Source organism: Mustela putorius, unplaced genomic scaffold, assembly GCF_011764305.1.
Source record: "Mustela putorius furo isolate JIRA1106 unplaced genomic scaffold, ASM1176430v1.1 tig00003944_pilon_pilon_pilon, whole genome shotgun sequence".
In the NCBI taxonomy this organism is placed as follows: Eukaryota; Metazoa; Chordata; class Mammalia; order Carnivora; family Mustelidae; genus Mustela; species Mustela putorius.
In genome coordinates this window covers 5,953,288-5,971,819 of record NW_025422088.1, presented here as the reverse complement: position 1 = coordinate 5,971,819, position 18,532 = coordinate 5,953,288, and the positions used below count along the sequence as shown (strand labels likewise).

Below are 18,532 nucleotides of genomic sequence, written 5' to 3'. Positions count from 1 at the left end.
TCTACATTGCTTAGCACTAATCATAAGTATACTTTTTAATCCTCATCACCTATTTAACCCATGCCCCCCTCACCTTCCCCTCCTCTAGTAACCACCAGTTTATTCTATATAGTTAAGACTCTGTTTCTTGGTTTGTCTCTTTTTCTTTCTTTTCCTTGTTTGTTTTGCCAAAACATTATTTTATTTTTAAAGATTTTATTTATTTATTTGACAGAGAGATCACAAGCAGGCAGAGAAGCAGGCAGAGAGAGAGGAGAATGCAGGCTCCCTGCCGAGCAGAGAGCCCGATGCAGGGCTCCATCCCAGGGCCCTGGGATCATGACCCGAGCTGAAGGCAGAGGCTTTAACCCACTGAGCCACCCAGGTGCCCCCAAAACATTATTTTAAATGGCTAAGATTAAAAATTTAAGTTCAGCTCTGTTGGGGTCACAGGTGATAAATCTTTGACTTCTACAATCTTTTAAAACTATGAAAAGCCACCTTCTGGTTTCATAGCAATATTCTTAAACCTTTCAACAATATTTTAAAATTAAAAGCTTTCAAATACATTATTTAAAATGTGGAGGAATCAAAACTTCTTACTCATATTTGACAGTTTCTACAGCTCTACACCTAACTTCCTATTAAGTATTTTTTATTTCTCTTCACTTAGATGATCTCCATATTTCTAATGCTAGTTGCTATTTCTCAGTTGCTTCAAATAAATGAATGAGATCCCTTCTAAAATATAACTTTGAGAACAGATATGTTGTCTAAGTCTTAGTTCTATCACAAATATTATACATACAAAACGTATTGCTATTTATTGCTATTATATATTTACATACAATTATATTTATAAATTCAGACTTTATACATGTAATGCTACTATATATACCATAAAAAGCAAACCAAAAATAAAGATTTAAAAAGAATTAAAAAAAAAACAACAAACAGAGCATACTGAAGTTGTAATATTTTCTTCCCTCACCCCAATCAATCATCCTGTATACCTGCTGTGGTGCAAATACTACTCTGGAGACCACACTGTAGCCTCACAGAAGTTCCTGTAGTTCTCAGAAATAGCATGCTGTTTCATACCTTGTATTCATTGTAGTTGAGCATTCTAGACTGCCCCCCTCAAACACTCCAAAAAATATCCAGCAGCAATCTTCAACTCCTTCAATAATCAAGAAGTTCAAGTATAAACTTCTTTATGATAACTTTTACCTAATCTCTTTAGCCCTTCTCATTTCCTCCTCTCATTTATGATCCCCCCCAGACTTAGGTTTCCCTCTTAAGTTTCCCTTGTACCTGTTTATATGTCCACTATAGAACATCATCTTTTTAAGTTTCTGTTTCCCTATTCAATTATAAACCACTTAGGGGCATGGGACTTACCGTTTGATCTCAAAGACCTGAATGTCTAGCTTTGGCAGATACTCACATATTTGTACAATCCATAACCTAGTGTAACACTCTCATAATACAAATGACTGGACTGAGATTCAAATTAAACGTTGTGTCCATAGTCTAGGGTACTAATTCATTGGCTGCTCTCTGATAATTTCGTATCTTCTCTAATGTACCTCATTTCTTCTTCATAAAATACTTATAAAAGCTTAGCAGTATTGGAGCAGATGTAAAGTTCTCTTTACAATACTCTAAAATTAAGAATTAATTCTAAATATATAAAACTTAAATTATATCTAGGTAATTTTATTTTATTACTAAAACACCATGTACCAGGTATTTACAAATAAGGTATTTGAGTCAACTGTGGAAAATCATACTCATGTAGACAGTCTATGGAATGTTGTTCTGGAACATGTATCTCTATGTATCTTAATTGTGTACCAAACAGTTATAACCAATGCTTTTCTCAAAGTTATGCCCAAGGTATTTATTTAGTGATAACCCAGATTTTAGGCTATTACAGAAAAAGAAATGAATTCCACAAATGTGGTCTGCAAACCTATTATTTATAAAATGTTTACATACATCAAATACAATAAAAGCATGGGACTCAAAACTTTATCTGAGGCCATCATATTATTTTTTGCTACTAAAATGCAAGAATTTTATCTTTCTTGAACTAAGAATATCAGAAATGCATTATTATGTTTATAAACAACAGGATGTTTTCTAAGTATGGATGATATTACATGATATGGGAATATAGTATTCTGAGCATTAGCCACCAGGTATCATTCTAAGCACTGAGAAATTAACTTTATGAAGAACGGAAGTAATCTTCCTGCTCTTTTGTAGAACTCAAGAAGTTTTTCTTATACACACAATACTTCTGAAAACACCTATAATTCATTCAAACCAATACACTATACTTAGCACTTCCGTGCAACCATTCTCTCATCTCATTCTAAATCCCTGTTTCCAAATCTATAAAACTGAATGCTTGGACTAAATAAATTCTATGGTGCCTTCCAGATCTAAACTCTTGTGATACCAGTTTGGAGTATATTTTACCACTTAAAAATAATGACATGTGAATGGATTGTTTTTTATGAGTCATAACTATAATGACTCTGTAATGACTCTGTGGCGACAAGAGTAATAAACACACTACACAAGTAAGATATAACTAAAGTATTAAAAGTAAACCTGTGAATAATTATTGTGAAATAATTCTACTTTATGAAAGGTCTCAAGAAGGGATTCCTTAAATAGAGCCCCCCCCCCCCCAATGAGTTAAGCACTATGTTAACTATCGTTTTCAGTGAAAGAAGTCACTGATAGTCTTGAAAATATATGGGAAGCCAGTGGACACATTAGATTATTTTTAAATTACCATTATAAAATCAAGAAGCAAAAACCTACAACTTCTCAGGAGCTAGTCATAAAAGCACTAATATAATGCCCAGTTTCAGAAATGAGGAAAATATTCATTCTATTCAACTACTATTACTAATACTATAATGGCTGTAATTTATATCAGACTAACTGTGGAACCGACACTGCTAACTTTACATTTATTAATTCATTTAATCCTAGGGTAACACCATGAGGTACTCTTATTATCCCCATATTACAGATGAAGAAACTAAAGCCAAAAAGGTAAAGTGACTTATGCAAGTTCAGTCAGCTCTTAGAAAATCAAAGTAGTATTCCACTTGAACTACCATTTCCAACATTCCATTATTTTTCTATTCCTAAATTTCTATTCACTTGAGAAATTAATTTGGCTCACATCAAATAAATGATTACAAATACATTTTTTTAATACCTCTTGTGTTACATTACTTTCTCTCACTAAAGAAAAATAACTGACTCTGAATATATGGGTATAGTATACCAAGAGCACAGTGCCACCTGAATGGACTATGATTTCTAGTAGAATAAACACAGATGTCTAAACATTTTAAAATTTCAAAATTTTTGTTTTGATGCATCCACTATTACCGCAAAAATTCAGTCTGTTCATATAAAGCTGAGAGAAAAGATCAGAAACACGCCACAGTAATTATCGATCATTTAAAAACACTCCATAGGGGGCTATGGATAGGGTGGCTGGGTTATGTACATTGGGGAGGGTATGTGATACTGGTGAGTGCTGGGAAATGTGTAAGCCTGACGATTCACAGACCTGTACCCCTGGAGCAAATAATACATTATATGTGGTTTTTTTTTTTTTTAAGATTTTATTTATTTATTTGACAGAGAGAAATCACAAGTACACTGAGAGGCAGGCAGAGAGAGAGAGAGAGAGAAGGAAGCAGGCTCCCTGCTGAGCAGAGAGCCAGATGCGGGCCTCGATCCCAGGACCCTGAGATCATGACCTGAGCCGAAGGCAGCGGCTTAACCCACTGAGCCACCCAGGCGCCCCAATAATACATTATATGTTAATAAAAATTTAAAAAAAAACACTCCATAAATTTACGATGGCCGACATGTAATGAAACGATAAATTTCTTGGTTTGAAACGACCATCTTTTTACATGAGCCAAACACATTTTTCTAACGATATTTCATCCTAAAAACGTTTATTAATGTCATGTTAAAACTGTCTAAAAGTTGTGGTCCAAATTTTATCACACTAAAACACTTCTTCTACCTTATCCCCGTAATTCTTCCCATCGGCATCATTTTATTTTATACCTACAAACTTTACCTGTTCTTCACCGCTCAGGGCTCGGCTCCCTTTCAGCTTTTCATCTGGGTGCCCACATCCATCACACCTTTGCGGGCCCCCAATCAAGGCTGCGCCTCCTCCCTGGGTTCTCAACACCAACTCTGCACGTATCAGCTACGCCCCCCCCCCGCCCGGCCCAATCCATCTTCAGACACGTGAGAGGCTGTTTGTGTCACTCCATCAGTTCCACCCAGAATGGGGTTCACTTACCGAGAGAGAAGCGCCAACTTTTGCTCCAGCATCATCTCCAGCTTCTGGCCCTGTTTGGAGATCCAGTGGTCCACCCCATGCAGGCGGTAGCACGTCTCCAGCATTAATCTGAAGTCCGCCACGAACTCGGTAATACTCCCATACTGGCCGCTGGCGAACTTCTCCTCCATCTTCAGCAGACACATGCCCTGCCCGAACTGTTGCGGGAGGGCGCGACCGCCCCGGCCCCCGCCGCGCGGCCCCTCGGCCACCTCATCCTCCCCGGTGGCATCGCCACCCAAGGGCTGCAAGAAGGGGCTGGTGAGGCCCCGGTGCTTCTCCTGCATGAACTCGCCCAGAATGCGGTAGCCCTGCTGCAACTCATAGGTCAGCTCCTGCTCCTTGCAGCCACCGCCCCCGACCACCATCTCCTCTTCCTCCTCCTCCTCCTCCTGGTCGTCCTCATCCTCCCGCGAGAAAGAACTCCTCCCTTGGGCCGGCCCTGAGGCCGGGACCGCCGCTGCCATCTCCACCTCGCCGTCCTCTTTCTCGGGCGCCGGTGGGTGCCACTCCTCCTCCCCTGCCGGCTCCATCTCCCCCGGCGTCTCGGGCACGCTCATGGCCCCGGCAGGATCAGATTGGGCCGTGTGGAGCGGCCGCTCGAGGCGCCGGGGGACGCGTAAGCGCGGGCTGCTTCCTCAGGGCTCGGCCGAGCCTCGCAGCACCAGCCCCATCGGGCTCCACTCTGAGCCGCCCGCTCTGCTCACTACTCACGGGGGTCTCGAGCTTGCAGCCGGCGAGGCGGGGTTACATGGCGCGAGAGGGAGGGGGGAGAGAAGAGGAGAGCCTAGGTGCCCTCCTCTCCCCTCCCCCCGGCGGCGGCGCGCGCCAGGCCCTCCTTAGCCTCACCCCTCCGCGCCCCGCCCGCCCGCTCTTCACCAGCCAGGCCGCGCCTAGTTGCCGCGGCCTTGGCGCCCCACCCCCTCCGGACCAGCTGTCGGGGTGCTAGGAAGGGGCGAAAAAGAAGTGGGGACTCTTCTCTTGTCGCCCCAGAGGGGGCCGCAGGACTGGGCTGCGGCGTCTGGGGCTCCTCCTTTCCCTCACACCCACTCCCGCCCCTCTCTACCTGCGGGGTACCCGAGCAGGAGGAGGCGGCGTGCGGACGAGGCCGGGCGACAACTGTCAGTTAGAAGTCCCGCTGGGCCGGGGGCGGGGAAAGGAAGGGGAGGGGCAAGGAGAGAAGGGGGTTGGGCACTCAAGCTACTCGCAGGCTCTGGGGCGAGCTGTGGTAAAAGGCAAAGAAAGACACCGTAGCCGTCCACGGTGCGCATGCGTAGTAAGACAGCCTCCACCCACCCACTTTGCGTCCGGCCCAGCTACGCGAAAGCGGACTTCGCTCCCCGAGGCCTGGTAGGTTGCGCAGCTCAATGATGTCATCAGCTTGTAGACGGCTGTTAAGGGGCGGAGTGGAAAGGGAAGCAAGGCGCCTGCGCAGCTGTACTTGGCGGTGCCAGAAAGGTCGAAGAGGTTTTAGAAGCGTGTGTAGCAAGAGGTTCTCTGTTTTGCGAGATCCTAATTAGCCCTAAAAACGAAGAATTCTGAAGGAGCGTGCTAGATAACCCTCTTTAATGTCAAATGAGTAGTGAGAAGGCACAAAATGTAGATCCTATTCTGTTACAAATTTTATGTTCTCTTCATCCAACTTCCTCTTTGTGACCAACGGGTTTTTAATATAAAACTAGAACTTGGAAAGTTTAAAAAGGCGTTTCAAGGAGTCAAACAACTGAAACATACGTTCACATGCAAAAGAAAAAGAGATAATTCGTAGAACTCAAATTTCTAAAACTCCGGTCCCCAGTTCTTTAGATCAATTCCTATTTTAAGTGATCTCATGTGTTAAAATTAACATTTTCATCTCGGTTCTCGAGATCTGCTAAGAATAAATAAAGGAAATGGAACCTTAATAAAAATCCCTGGGGTTAAAAACAATCTTCAAATAATTCAAGTCTAAGCCGTACTGCATTAAATAGTCATTAGCAATGTCACTACACATTTAAAAATTACTGTTTAGAGATTGTCTAAAAAGTGGACTGGTTAGCTTTAATTTAGGTATTGCTTAAAGTAGGGAGAAAGGAGCTAATAGTTCCATAAAGCAAGTATTATTTTCTCATGTTCTATAAGAAAGATACTTTCTACTTAACTCATAATGTTCTAGCTTGAAACGCAACTGCCGTCCTAGAAATCACGCATTTTAAAAGTAGAAACCATCGAACCAAATGGTTGGTATATTTAATTCTTGATTATTGTGAACCTTTAAAGCACTGATAAAAGTCAAAACTTCAAAGCTTGGGGGACAATTAAGTTAAATAGCAATATTAGGTAAAATAGTTAAATGGGAACACTGGAGTGTTCCTATTATCCAGTTTTCAAGGTCTCCTCTCATCAGACATTTGTAACTTATTGGGCCCTTACAGCATTCTCTTTCCTTAGAGCCCTTAGATGTACCTCACAGGAACAAAGCCAGGAACCAGTCTAATTTCAGCAACTGGCAAGGAAAAATGTGTCTGACTAGACATCTCTCATTTCTTTTGACAAAGCCCAAGAATCTGGACCCACCATCCCCCAGCAAATATACCCCTTCATCTTTAGCTACCAACCCTATTTCATGATTCTCTAATAATATAGATTGCATTTATTGAACCCTGTGCCACCAAGCACTTTATATTATCTCCTTTAATTCTCACAACAATCCTAGGTATTATGTCTATTTTACAGATGCAGAAACCGATGCTTAGGTTAAGAAACTAGTTTGCCAAAATCCAAATCTAGGTCTTTCATACACCTTCTCTATCATATCATATATCTCTATCGATCATATCTTCTCTATTATATAATTCCAAGTCATCTGGCAGAATATCCAGTTCCTAGTGCACAAGGTGTAAGGAATTGCTAGAAATTTGACCAAGGACTTCTGAAGGAATATTAAGATAAACAGGTGTGAGTTGAAGGAACATCAGCTATAGATCATGGAAAGGCCAAGATGATTGTGTTCTCAGCTAAAATAAAAGTAGAATTGGGTCCTTAAACTCAAAAACAAAAACAAAAAACTATTATACAAAAAATACATTGGTTGCAGGTAAGTTAGAAAATATAGATTAGTGACAAGAAAAATTGCCATTTAATCCCACCACCCAGAGAAAATTTCTACTAATATTTTATGGTAGGATTTTTCTATTTATTTAATGTGTATTTTTATTTATCTTAAATAAAACTGTGGCTATACCATAATTAATGTCCTTTCCTTTTTTCCCTTATTAATAATAAATCATTGTAGGTAATGGACAGGAATTCCACACCTAAAATCTCAACTTCCTATCTCTGTCCACAACAGCCTAGATGGCCTGTTCTTCTGAACTGGCAGGGAGTGAATCAGGAAAATTCTAATGTAAAAGCAATTCTAAACCATAAGAAAACACAGTATAGGTACAAACAACAGCACTAATAGGGTACTATTTATTAAGCATTTACTTGGTCTTAAATATTTGCTAAATACTTTACATACATAGTACTCACAAATACCCCAGGAAATGATGACAGATATACTTGTTCTTAAATTTTGGATCAATGATTTGCTTACTAGAAAACTTTTTTCTACCCTACAAAAAGCTTGACATTAAAGATCAACATTCCAATTAATAAAATTAACTCTAGATTTATAGAACTGTTTTCTTAAAATGCGTATCTACTGCTAAATGATTGGTCTCAAAGCTGTTTTATTTTTCATATTTAAAGATAAAATTAATTTTGCTTCCCTTTCATTTTCATAATAGAATACTCTTCAGTGCTACTATAGAGTCTATTAAGAACTTCTTCGAAATAGAAATCTACTTAAGACCCATTTTGAACCAGGGCTTCTCTTCTTATTGGGCTGCTTTGCAGGGAGGAAATGGCATACATACACAGTGCAATATTCTGTTCAAACACATAATATTAATAGACTACCACAAATACTTATTACTCTTTGTCAAACACTGAATAATGGTGTTACAAGCTACCAATGTTACATGTACCAGGACAGCCTATTCAGTAACCACACTTCTTAAAAAGTCCTGAATAACTTGAAAAATAGAGTTCAATCAGGCTAAGATTTTCAAGTTCTCTTAACTCTTAGCTGGACACCTTAGGGACTAGAATATGAATATGCCTCACCCTGTTCCCAGGAGGACATTATAAAAAAGTTCATAGGCTATATAGAGAAAACTCCTCACATCCATGGCAATATCTCAAAACTCCCAATTTCAGCATCTTCCCATTACCATGGAAACCAGCAGTATTATCAAGGAAGAATTAAGCTTGCCACTATTTTTCATCTAGAATTCCAAAGATATTTGTCCTGGAAGTTCCATCTTTGTTAGCTCTCAGTATCTTGTGATAGGCAGCATGACATCTTGACACAAGTATATTGTTTGCTCAGCATCAATAATTCAGACAAGTAACAACACTTGATATACTTCACATCAACTAGGGAAAAGGTGACAAACATTCTAAGACAACAGAAGCACAGTTATCATCAAGTTCTGTGTTTAAGAGAAAAAACATGCAAGGTGAACATAAGGCTAGAACACTGACTAATCCTGGAAAAACATAAAGGGAAGGAATATTAACTGTTCAGCAGGGAGAACAGTTCACTCAATTAAAATGGAATACGCTCACAATAATTATTTGGAATTACGTTCATGGTCAAAATATTCAAGTGACATTAAAGTGCATCAAGCAAAATTTAGCAACTCCTGTAAAGCTTCCTGCTGCACATCATCAAGTTGGGATATGCATTCCAACCATAATTCTTCAGAAGTCTGTACCTGACGCACAACATTAGCTAGGCGTTTGGCACAGGGATCTTCATAGTTAATAGTCTCGTTGATTTTTCCTTCTGCAATTATACTGATTATTTTGGGAAGATTGGAATTATTTGGACCAAGTACAACTGGATGGTTACTTTCAATTAAGTCACAGAGAAAACTCAAAGTCTGAATAGCTTCCTCTTTATCCTCATGCAGTGGAAGCCATGATAACCAGTGTGGAAGAACTTCATCTACATTTACACAGTTAGGCTTAAACCTCAAAATCTTCCCTACTGCTGAGATACAGTTCTCTGTAGCAATGACATTTTTTTTGGTTTTGGAATTTGCACACTTAATAACTTTTACCAGCAGTGGAACAGCTTCTGAACATAAAGAACGATAATCATCTCCACCAAACTGTGCCATAACACCCAGGCCATAAGCAGCAGCTTGCCTGACTTCAGGGTTATTGTCTCGCATATTTAGTAGCATTGGCCACCTAAAATATTCTACATATTTAAATGAGGTTGGACTGCAGTGCTCTATAATATCATCAAAAATGCACAATCCCCACTGTCTGTCTGGCCATGGCCTACTCGAACAAATTAGATTTACAATTAATGGAAGCAGTTGTTCAAACCACGGTAAAATCTTTTCCTTATAAGTACTAAATAATGAGTGCAAAATATCTGATACTTTGGTCAGAATATAAACATCACATTCATCCTCATCTTGCAGAGACATTTCAACCTGTTGGTCATAGTTTTCTTCCTGTCTTTTAACCTGTCTCAATTCTTGGTTTTTAAAATGCCCTTCAAGTTTTGTTTTCAGTATTTCCCCTAGTTCTTCCAAGTGTTCATCGTTAAGGCACCCATCTCCCATTACTTCAATGGACTTTGCAAAAGAATTCATTATTTCTGAGAGTACATCTGTATCGGGTTCAGTCCCAATAGCCTTAATTAAGGGATCACATATGAATTGCCATATTTGGGCAAGATACTCTGGGCCATGAATTCTTGCACATTCCAGGAGATAAGGCATAGACTCTGCTGCTGCCACTCGAACATTGTCATGGAAATAAAATTTCAATAAAGGAACCATAAGCTTTACAACTTGTTCTGTATATTCCACAAATCCTTCCCTTAACTCCTTAGCATAGTAAACCAACATCTGGCAAGCAGTTGCTTTTGCTTCGAGTCCTGAGGTTTTAATTCCAAAACTTTGTTGGTCTCCAAGATTTACAAATTGCCATCCATCATCATCACTCATATTTTCCACATCTTGTGTGTCTAAGAGAGCAACATCAGGTTTAGCTGAAGCAGTCTTAATAAGAGGCTCAATAACTAGAGGAAGGTACTGTTGAAAATCATTTCCAAGAATTTTACACATTCTAGCCCATGCTGAAACCATGTAAGATGTCTGAGGGTCATCATCTTCCATATTACTTAAGTCAGATTGTGTCTTTAATAATAGCTGCATCACATTTGATGCATCTTGCATAAATTTTTCCTTCCCAACAGCAAGACCAACATGGCTAATGCATTCAATAGTTTTTCCTTTCAGAAGCTTAAGTTCCTTTTGAACAGCAAGCTCAACAATGTGCTTTAGTGATGGCATAAATATATCATAATACGGAACAAATTTTTCTTCTATTGTATCTGCAACTGAGGCAATGGTCGTCACAAGCTGTTCCAAGGCCAGTTTAGTTCCATTCCGAATCAACTCTTGAAGTTTAATCACCAAGATAGAATGTAGATTTCTCACCATATTATCCAAATATAGAACAAGCAATGCTTTGGGGCAGTCTTCAATAAAAATAATAAGTGCAGAAGCCGCATGTGATTGCACACGCTGATTACCTTGATTTTCCATGGTACGCAACAGAGCTGCAATCACTGTTTCATGGAATTTCTTTTGGAAGTTAGGTGCAAAATCTGTAGCCATCTGTCCAAGCGTAGAACAGGCTGCAGCCCTCACTCTTGGGTGAGGATCCTGAAGAAAAAGCAAAACAGAGTTAACTGTTTCATCTAGAATTGATTCCATTTGCTGATGGCATCCTTCTCCAATGGCAGATAAGGCCATTAATCCAGCATGTCGGTATTTCCAGTCAGGGCTCTGAAGCATCTGCATGATGTGCTCCTTAGTCATTGGTAAAACAAGTTTTCCACCAAGCCCACAAGCCAGTCTGTCTAGGGCACTCTCAGCAGCAACTGCATTGCTGTCAAAATCATCTTCTTCCATTTCATCAGCATTTACCCAGTCCTCATCATCTTGTAGATCAACCATCATTGCTAATATATGAGGAACTGCCTGTGCAATTATATTTGTATGTTTTTTCAACATTGGGGTTGCAGTTTCAGACAAGGTCACTATTATTTCAAGGGCCAGCTGGCGTTGCAGATTACTAAGTCTAGAGTCTCCACATAACTTCAGACTCAACTGCAGAGTATCTTCTAAATAAGGACCCAGATATTTAGGTACAGTATCTGCAATCTCAACAAGGGATTCTAGCACTGAATCATCATCCTGATAGCACGAGTCATTCACAGCCTGTAAGATTCCAGGAAGCAAGTCTGCAAAGTCTTTGAAAAGAGCAATATTATTCTCATTAGCAAGTACAAATGCAGCTGCAGCTCTAGCAGACAATGTCCTGATTGCGGGATGTTCTTGATCTTGAATGCACTGGTCCAACAACCGTTTGATGATATCCAAATCATGCCGCTCTTGGTTCCCAAAAATCCCAGGAAAGTGCCAGAAAACATGAAGTGCAACTTCCCATAGAACTACATTTTTAGAGTAGATTGAATCAATAAGGAACTTCAGACCTTCGGGCCAGTGGTTAGTGCCATCCTCATCTATCAAATTCCTAGCCAGCACGGCAAAAATATCACAAAGTTTTTTCCTCATGCTAGCATGTGTTTCTAACTTAACAGCCAGTATCAGTTCAATCTTGACGTCCCTCTGAACATCAGAAGGCAGATTTGGATAGACTTCCTCAAACCCAGAGGACAAAAGCCGTCGTAGCAGTGCGGCAGCCATTTGTCTCACCTCATAACCTGCTCTTCTATTTCTGACAGCATCTAAGAGGAACGTAGTCTTACACAGACCTGGGATATTTTCATAGACTTCCTCTGCCTGTCTCCGCACCATACAGCTTGGATTGATCAGGTTCTTCAGAAGCTGGTAAAACTCTTGCTTTCCCGACACAGTAGCCGGCAACCCTGCAGCCCCGGCCGCCGCCATCGCGCTATGTCAAAGAAATCGCGACCGGGAAGAAGGGAGGGTGTCTGCGGCCAGAAACAGTGACGCGAGCAAGGCGCCAGCGGGGATGGGCGGGGTCGCTCATCCTCTGCTCGGCGGTTGGTTTGCCTGTGCTCCGAGTTGTAGGCAACTGAGTGTCTGGGGTAGGTAGGTCAGAGTGGGGAAGAGGGACCCTCCATCCGTTTTCCAATAAGAAAAAACACCTGCGGAGAAAGGAAAGAAAGAGAGAAAGAAAAGAAGGAAAGAAAGGGGGGGAGGGAAGGAAGGAAGAGAGAAAAAGAAGGAAGGGAGAAAGAAATTTATGTTATTGAATGTATGGATGATTTCTTACCCGTTATTTCTAAACTATCGTTACCCCGATAATTTTAAAAATAATTACATCTTGAAAACCCTTCAGGTGAAAGAAGCCAGCCACAAAAGACCACGTATTGTATAATTCCGTTTGTAATAAAGGTCGTCTTTTCCTCCTCGAGCAATTTAATTTTATTAATTTTTTTTCAAGTGTTTATTCAAATTCTAGTTAGTTAACAGATAGTGTAATGTTAGTTTCAGGAGTAGAATTTAGTGATTCATCATTAGATACAGCACTCAGTATTCACAATTGCCCTCCTTAATACCTATCACCCATCTAAGTCATCCCCTGTCCACCTGCCTACATTAACCCTCCTTTTGTTCTGTATCCTAAAGAGTCTTTTTTATGGTTTCCCTCTCTCTCTCTTTTTGCCCCCCAACTTCATCTGTTTTGTTTCTTAAATTCCACAACACAAGCGAAATCATATGGTATATTCCTTTGACTGACTTAGTTTGCTTAGCATTATACCCTCTAGTTCTAGCCACATCATTACAAATGCCCAGATTTATAGTTAAGGCCTTGAAAAGACAAATCTATATAGAGAGTAGATTAGTGGTTGCCAGAGGCAGTGGGAAGGAGAGAATGTAAAATGACTGCTGTCAGATAGTGGGTTTCTCTTGGAGTGATGAAATATTATAAAATTAATTGTGGTTGCATAACTGATTATACTAAAAACCACTGCATTGTACAATTAAGATTGGTCAATTGTATGGTATGCAAAAAGTAATACCCCAATAAATCTGTTTATCAGGGGTGGTTGGGTTATGGACATTGGGGAGGTGCTATGGTGAGTGCTGTGAAGTGTGTAAACCTGGTGATCCACAGACCTGTACCCCTGGGGCTAATAATACATTATATGTTAATAAAAAACTTTTTAAAAATCTGTTTATCAAATAAGAGCAATAAAAGGTGGAGACCCTGATTACCATCCCACTACTATATCTAATGGAGTAAAGACAGTAGTGCTCAAACTCTGGTGTGCCAGAATCACCTTGTCTGTGAAGTACAATAAAGAATGAAAAAAAGACAACTGAGTAAAGCATAGTGGAAAGTGACCTGGGCTAGTAATAAAGAAGACTTGAATCCTAGTCTTATCTGTAAGTTAATTTTGTATCGTTGATCATGTCACTCAAGGTTTTCTTTGCATGTTGCCTAAACTGTAAAAAGCTTTTACAGTTTTCCTTTCAGTAGGAAGATATTGAGATTATTCCAAGAAACAAATGCCCCTGAAGCTAAATACTATTTCTTTAAATTCAAGCAGGTGTGTCAGTCAAAAACAATGATCATCCCTCTAACAGTGATTAAATCTTACTTTTGTGTTAACACTTTGCCACTCTGCCATTTTGAATCTTAATCAGGTTTGCAAAATTGGTGGGCTGGTGTAATACTAATTTTAGGTAAGAGAAACTCAGAGAGATTAAGTGATCTGCCTAAGATGACACAGCTGTCTCAAATCCACCTCTTCTGAAAGCAACACCAATGATCTTTCACCATACCGCTTCCCCATAATTACTCTTGGATTTGTAACGTGATCAGAGGTCTTCACTTATTGCAAAGTCTGTCTTAAACTTCTCCAAGTGGGCTTAAATTTATATTTTTCAAAAACGTTACTGCATATGCTCACAAAGATAGAAAATCCAGCTTTAGGATTAACCAGATGATAGACAAAACAGTCTTACAAATTACATTGTAATGTGCAATACTATACACATTTAGGAAGAAGCATTACTCTCTAAACAGTTTCTCATTCAGCAGACTTAGAATGAACTGCATCACTTGAAATACTGATTTTAAATATAGGTATTAGGACCCAAGGTCTAAACTACTGAATCAGAATTTCTAGGAAATGCAACCTGAGAATGTCCCATTTTAACAAATACACTGGGTTTTAATATAAATACAAAAATTTGAAAACACTGATTAGATCAGGTTTTAGGTTCTGATTCCAAGAACTTGACTACAGTTTTGCATATTGATCCAGATCACTGGTTTTCCTACTGTTTCTTAAATAAGTTTAACAGTGTGGCCTTGCTTTTGATATTTCAGGAAGTGTTGATAATTATATGAGGGTCAGGGGAGGGGAGGAGGCTTCTCCTAACACCGTAACTATTTGTGTTAGAGACTTATTAAAAACTTCAATAAGATACCATCACAGACCTACCACAATGTTTTAAATTTAAAAAGTTGACAATAACAATGGTGGGTGAGGATATGGATCAAGAGGGAATTGTTATATTTTTGTAGTAGTATAAGTAAATTGGTACAACCACTTTGAAAAAATATTTGGAAAATTCTGGGTTAAGATTACACAACCATTCATTTTCTCAGCAAACATTCACTGAGGGTATACTCAAGCATGGTGCTGCGTGCTGGGGATAAAGATTAAGTACATGAGGATGCTTATGAGAGACAATAAATGTCACGTACCATAGTTATCACTGTGGTAATGGTAAGTCTGCCATGGAACCAAAGGGGGTTGTGGAGGTAACTAATCTACTCTGGGTGTGAGGGAGATAAGGTAAGTCTTCCCAGAGAAGGTGATAATGGGGATGACCTTTTTTTTTTTTTTTTTTAAGATTTTTATTTACTTATTTGTCATAGAGAGAGAAAGCACAAGCAGGGGCAGTGGAAGGAAGAGGGAGAGGGAGAAGCAGGCTCCCCACTGAGCAGAGAGCTAGATGTGGGACTTGGTCCCAGGACTCTGGGATCATGACCTGAGCCAAAGGTAGACATTTAACTGACTGAGCCACCTAGGCACCCCAGGGCTGACTTTTGGAGGATGAATCTTCATTAACTATTTGAAAAAAGGAGAAGTTTGTTCTAAATAGAGGGAACAGCTTCATTCAAGGGTAAAGAGGCAATAGAGCCTAGGGTGGTAAGAGTTCTGCCAGTATTTCAGATTGCTGGAGCATTGGGGACAGGACTTGAGGGGGGGCCTGAGGAGATGCTATAGGAGGCAGAAAGGAGGAAGACAAAAAGTTAAATAAAGGCCAGATCATGAAGGGTCTTATATTCCATGTTGAAAATGTGGATTTTTTTTTTTCCTAAAGGCAATGAGCTGTTTAAGGATTTTATTTTTTTAAGATTTTTTAAAAATTTATTTGACAGAGAGAGAGAGAGAGAGATCACAAGTAGGCAATGAGGCAGGGGGAGAGGGAAAAACGGGCTCCCTGCAGAGCAGAGAGCCCTATTCGGGGCTTGATCCCAGGACCCTGAAACCATGACCTGAGCCGAAAGCAGAGAGGCTTAACCCACTGAGCCATCCAGGCACCCCTGTTTGAGGATTTTAATCAAGGACTGTTATATAATCAATTTACAAAAAGGTTACTTTGCTAATAGTATGAAGATTGGAGGTAAATCAGTTAAGCTGAAAGTTTAAAGTATAAGAACAATGGAAGGGGAAAAAAGAGGACAAGGATTCAAGAGGTTTTAAGGAAAAGTGTCATTGTAGCTCAGAGGTGGAGAATCTTAGGAAATTGCCCCAAGTATTAGTCTGGGCATCTGAATGGAATACTGCAGTTTACCTATTTATTTACCTATATATGGATAAATAGCAGTGTTAATGTGGACCAAAAGACTGCTAACTCTTTCTAGAGGGAAAGAGTCTTTCCTAAAAAGGTGAGTCCCAGAATCTATATTTACTTCTTCTAGTTGCTCCCACAAGCTATAGTGACAGTCATCATTTTAACAGTAGGAGTTAAACTGAATCTGCTTTAGGAAAATCATTTATGATCTTCTATTTTAGAAAAACACATACTTACTTAAAATTTTAAAGTACTTCCACTCTATATTGTATAACTCTCTTCTATTGACTTTTTGCACTGCTATTTCTTCCCTTACCCCCATCCCAGTAATGCACGTAATACCCAAGATTTCAAGACTGGACTTGCAGATTTGATTAGAGTTGAAAACCTTTATTAAATTTTATTATTAAATTGGCTTTTAAAATTGTTTTCACTGTTAAAAGGCCATTTAAGAATGTTTCCCTAAGGTAGCTCAATACCACACGATTCAACTATTTATTAGCAGCTTACTAAGTGGGAAAAGTGAAAAATAAGTTGGAAATTTCTTCCAAGATCTGAGAGATTTAGAGTCAAATGAGAGGGACAGAATTAATTGGACATATTTGGCATTTTTAAAAGAATAATCCAGAATAAAAAATACAAGAAACAAACAAACAAAAAATACCAGAAAGTCTCCCACTGGCCTAAAAATGGGACATTTGGAATGTCAAAAAGAATAATGTCTATGATGAACTTAAAAACATCAAGTATATAAACAAAAGTGATGTGTTTCTAATTCTAACAAAAGCAACTAACTCATTGATCATTTTTGGAGGTTGCTAGGTCACCAACTATGAAATTGATGGAGATATAATCAAGATTTTTCCTGTCTTTCCTGTACAAACTGTATTTTACGATTAACCAAATAGTTCATGAGAGTACTTTCTTCCTTATAAAATTCCAGCTAATTAGGGCACAAAGAATGCTAAAATCAGAGAATTTCTGTGTTGTAATCCAAAATGAAATCATGAATCTAGGTAATAATGAGCAATGGATGTTAAAACCGTTAAATAAAACAGGGATTGGGAATTCAGTAATAAAGGGATTAAGCTGAAACCACCTGAAATTATTGACAAATCTTATTAAAAGTGTAATAAACCAGAGATGTCATTTACTTGTTGCCCTTCAGCTCCACAACCATACTTCCTGTAATTTGTTCTCGGATCATGAGGTTATGCTTTGGAAAAAATATTCTCTTTCCATAGCTGAGACCCTGACGATTTCACCAAAAGGAGCCATTAGAGATATGGAGGATTTTTAAAAGTATAGAAAAGGGATTAATCCTTCTTGTTTTTCCTTTTCTTGTCTGTATTGTCCCAGAATGGCCGTTTCTCCTGGTGGGAACAGTTTCCTCCCTTGTGCAACCCTCAAAAAAATCTAATCTCTCTCATCTCTGCAGAAATACTACCAGTAGTCTGGGGGCACCCCTTAGAGGTTACACCTACAGCTCTGGGAGGTCCATCCTCTGAGTTTAAAGATACCAGTTCCATCTTGTTCCCTCAGCTATAGGGATTTTAATAGTTCCTTCAGCTATCATCTTTTGATTACGTCAGTGCTATTTATTTACTCTTTTGAATCTCCCATACCTGCATAACCAATCCTTTAAATAAAATTTCCTCTTGAAGTACTCATTGTGATTTGTTTTCCCAACTGGACCTTGACTCAGACACCAGGCATTAAGTGATGCAATAGGAAGTATACTGCACCACATATAAGCATTTTTATTTTAAGCCACGTTATTCAGCTACAACATACATACAATAAAATTCACCAATTATAGTTGTATAATTAGATTACAGTCCAGTAACCATGACCACAATTATATAGAGAACATATATTTGTTACCTCAAAAATTTGTTACCTCAAAAATTTCCCTTGGGTCCCTCAGTAGAAAATCTCCTTTCCCCGCTCCTGGCTCCAAGTCACTACTGATCTGATTTCTGTTGCTATGGCTTTGTCTCTTCCAGAGTTTCAGATAAATGTAATAATTCAGTATATGGCTTTTTTGTGTCTCACTGCGAGCTTTCTCTTAGCACAATGCTTCTGACATTCATCCATTCTGTTACATATTTGTTCCTTCCTTCCTTATTCCATCATACAAATCTAGTACAATTTGCTCATTCATCAACTGAGAGACATTTGAATTATTCCAAACTTTAGGCTATTATGAATAAAGCTCCTATAAACATATGAG

The 18,532-nt window shown here is 39.2% G+C and overlaps 2 protein-coding genes across 3 annotated transcripts in view; both read right to left on the bottom strand.

Annotated features, from left to right (window-relative positions):
* Positions 1-7,687, bottom strand: part of KIAA2026 (KIAA2026 ortholog) — a 140,307-nt gene extending 132,620 nt beyond the window's left edge. The window contains exon 1 of the mRNA XM_004781968.3: positions 4,340-7,687. Coding sequence (XP_004782025.1) covers positions 4,340-4,938 — 599 coding nt within the window. The 5' untranslated portion in view covers positions 4,939-7,687. The remainder of the gene's footprint in view (positions 1-4,339) is intronic.
* A 130-nt stretch (positions 7,688-7,817) lies between these two features.
* RANBP6 (RAN binding protein 6) lies at positions 7,818-12,437 on the bottom strand. Of its 2 annotated transcripts, XM_004781971.3 has the most exons (2): positions 12,270-12,416; positions 7,818-11,154 (listed from the first exon to the last, which is right to left on the bottom strand). In XM_004781971.3, the coding sequence occupies exons 1-2, from the start codon at positions 12,282-12,284 to the stop codon at positions 9,088-9,090; spliced, it is 2,082 nt and encodes a 693-aa protein (XP_004782028.2). In that variant the 5' UTR covers positions 12,285-12,416; the 3' UTR covers positions 7,818-9,087. The 2 variants fall into 2 exon arrangements, with proteins under 2 accessions (XP_004782028.2, XP_004782026.1); XM_004781969.3 differs by having other exon boundaries at positions 7,818-12,437.
* Between the last annotated feature and the right edge of the window lie 6,095 nt (positions 12,438-18,532).

Excerpts from the sequence above, each read along its gene's own strand:
- RANBP6 (XM_004781969.3), bottom strand. The coding sequence starts at position 12,405 with ATGGCGGCGGCCGGGGCTGCAGGGTTGCCGGCTACTGTGTCGGGAAAG.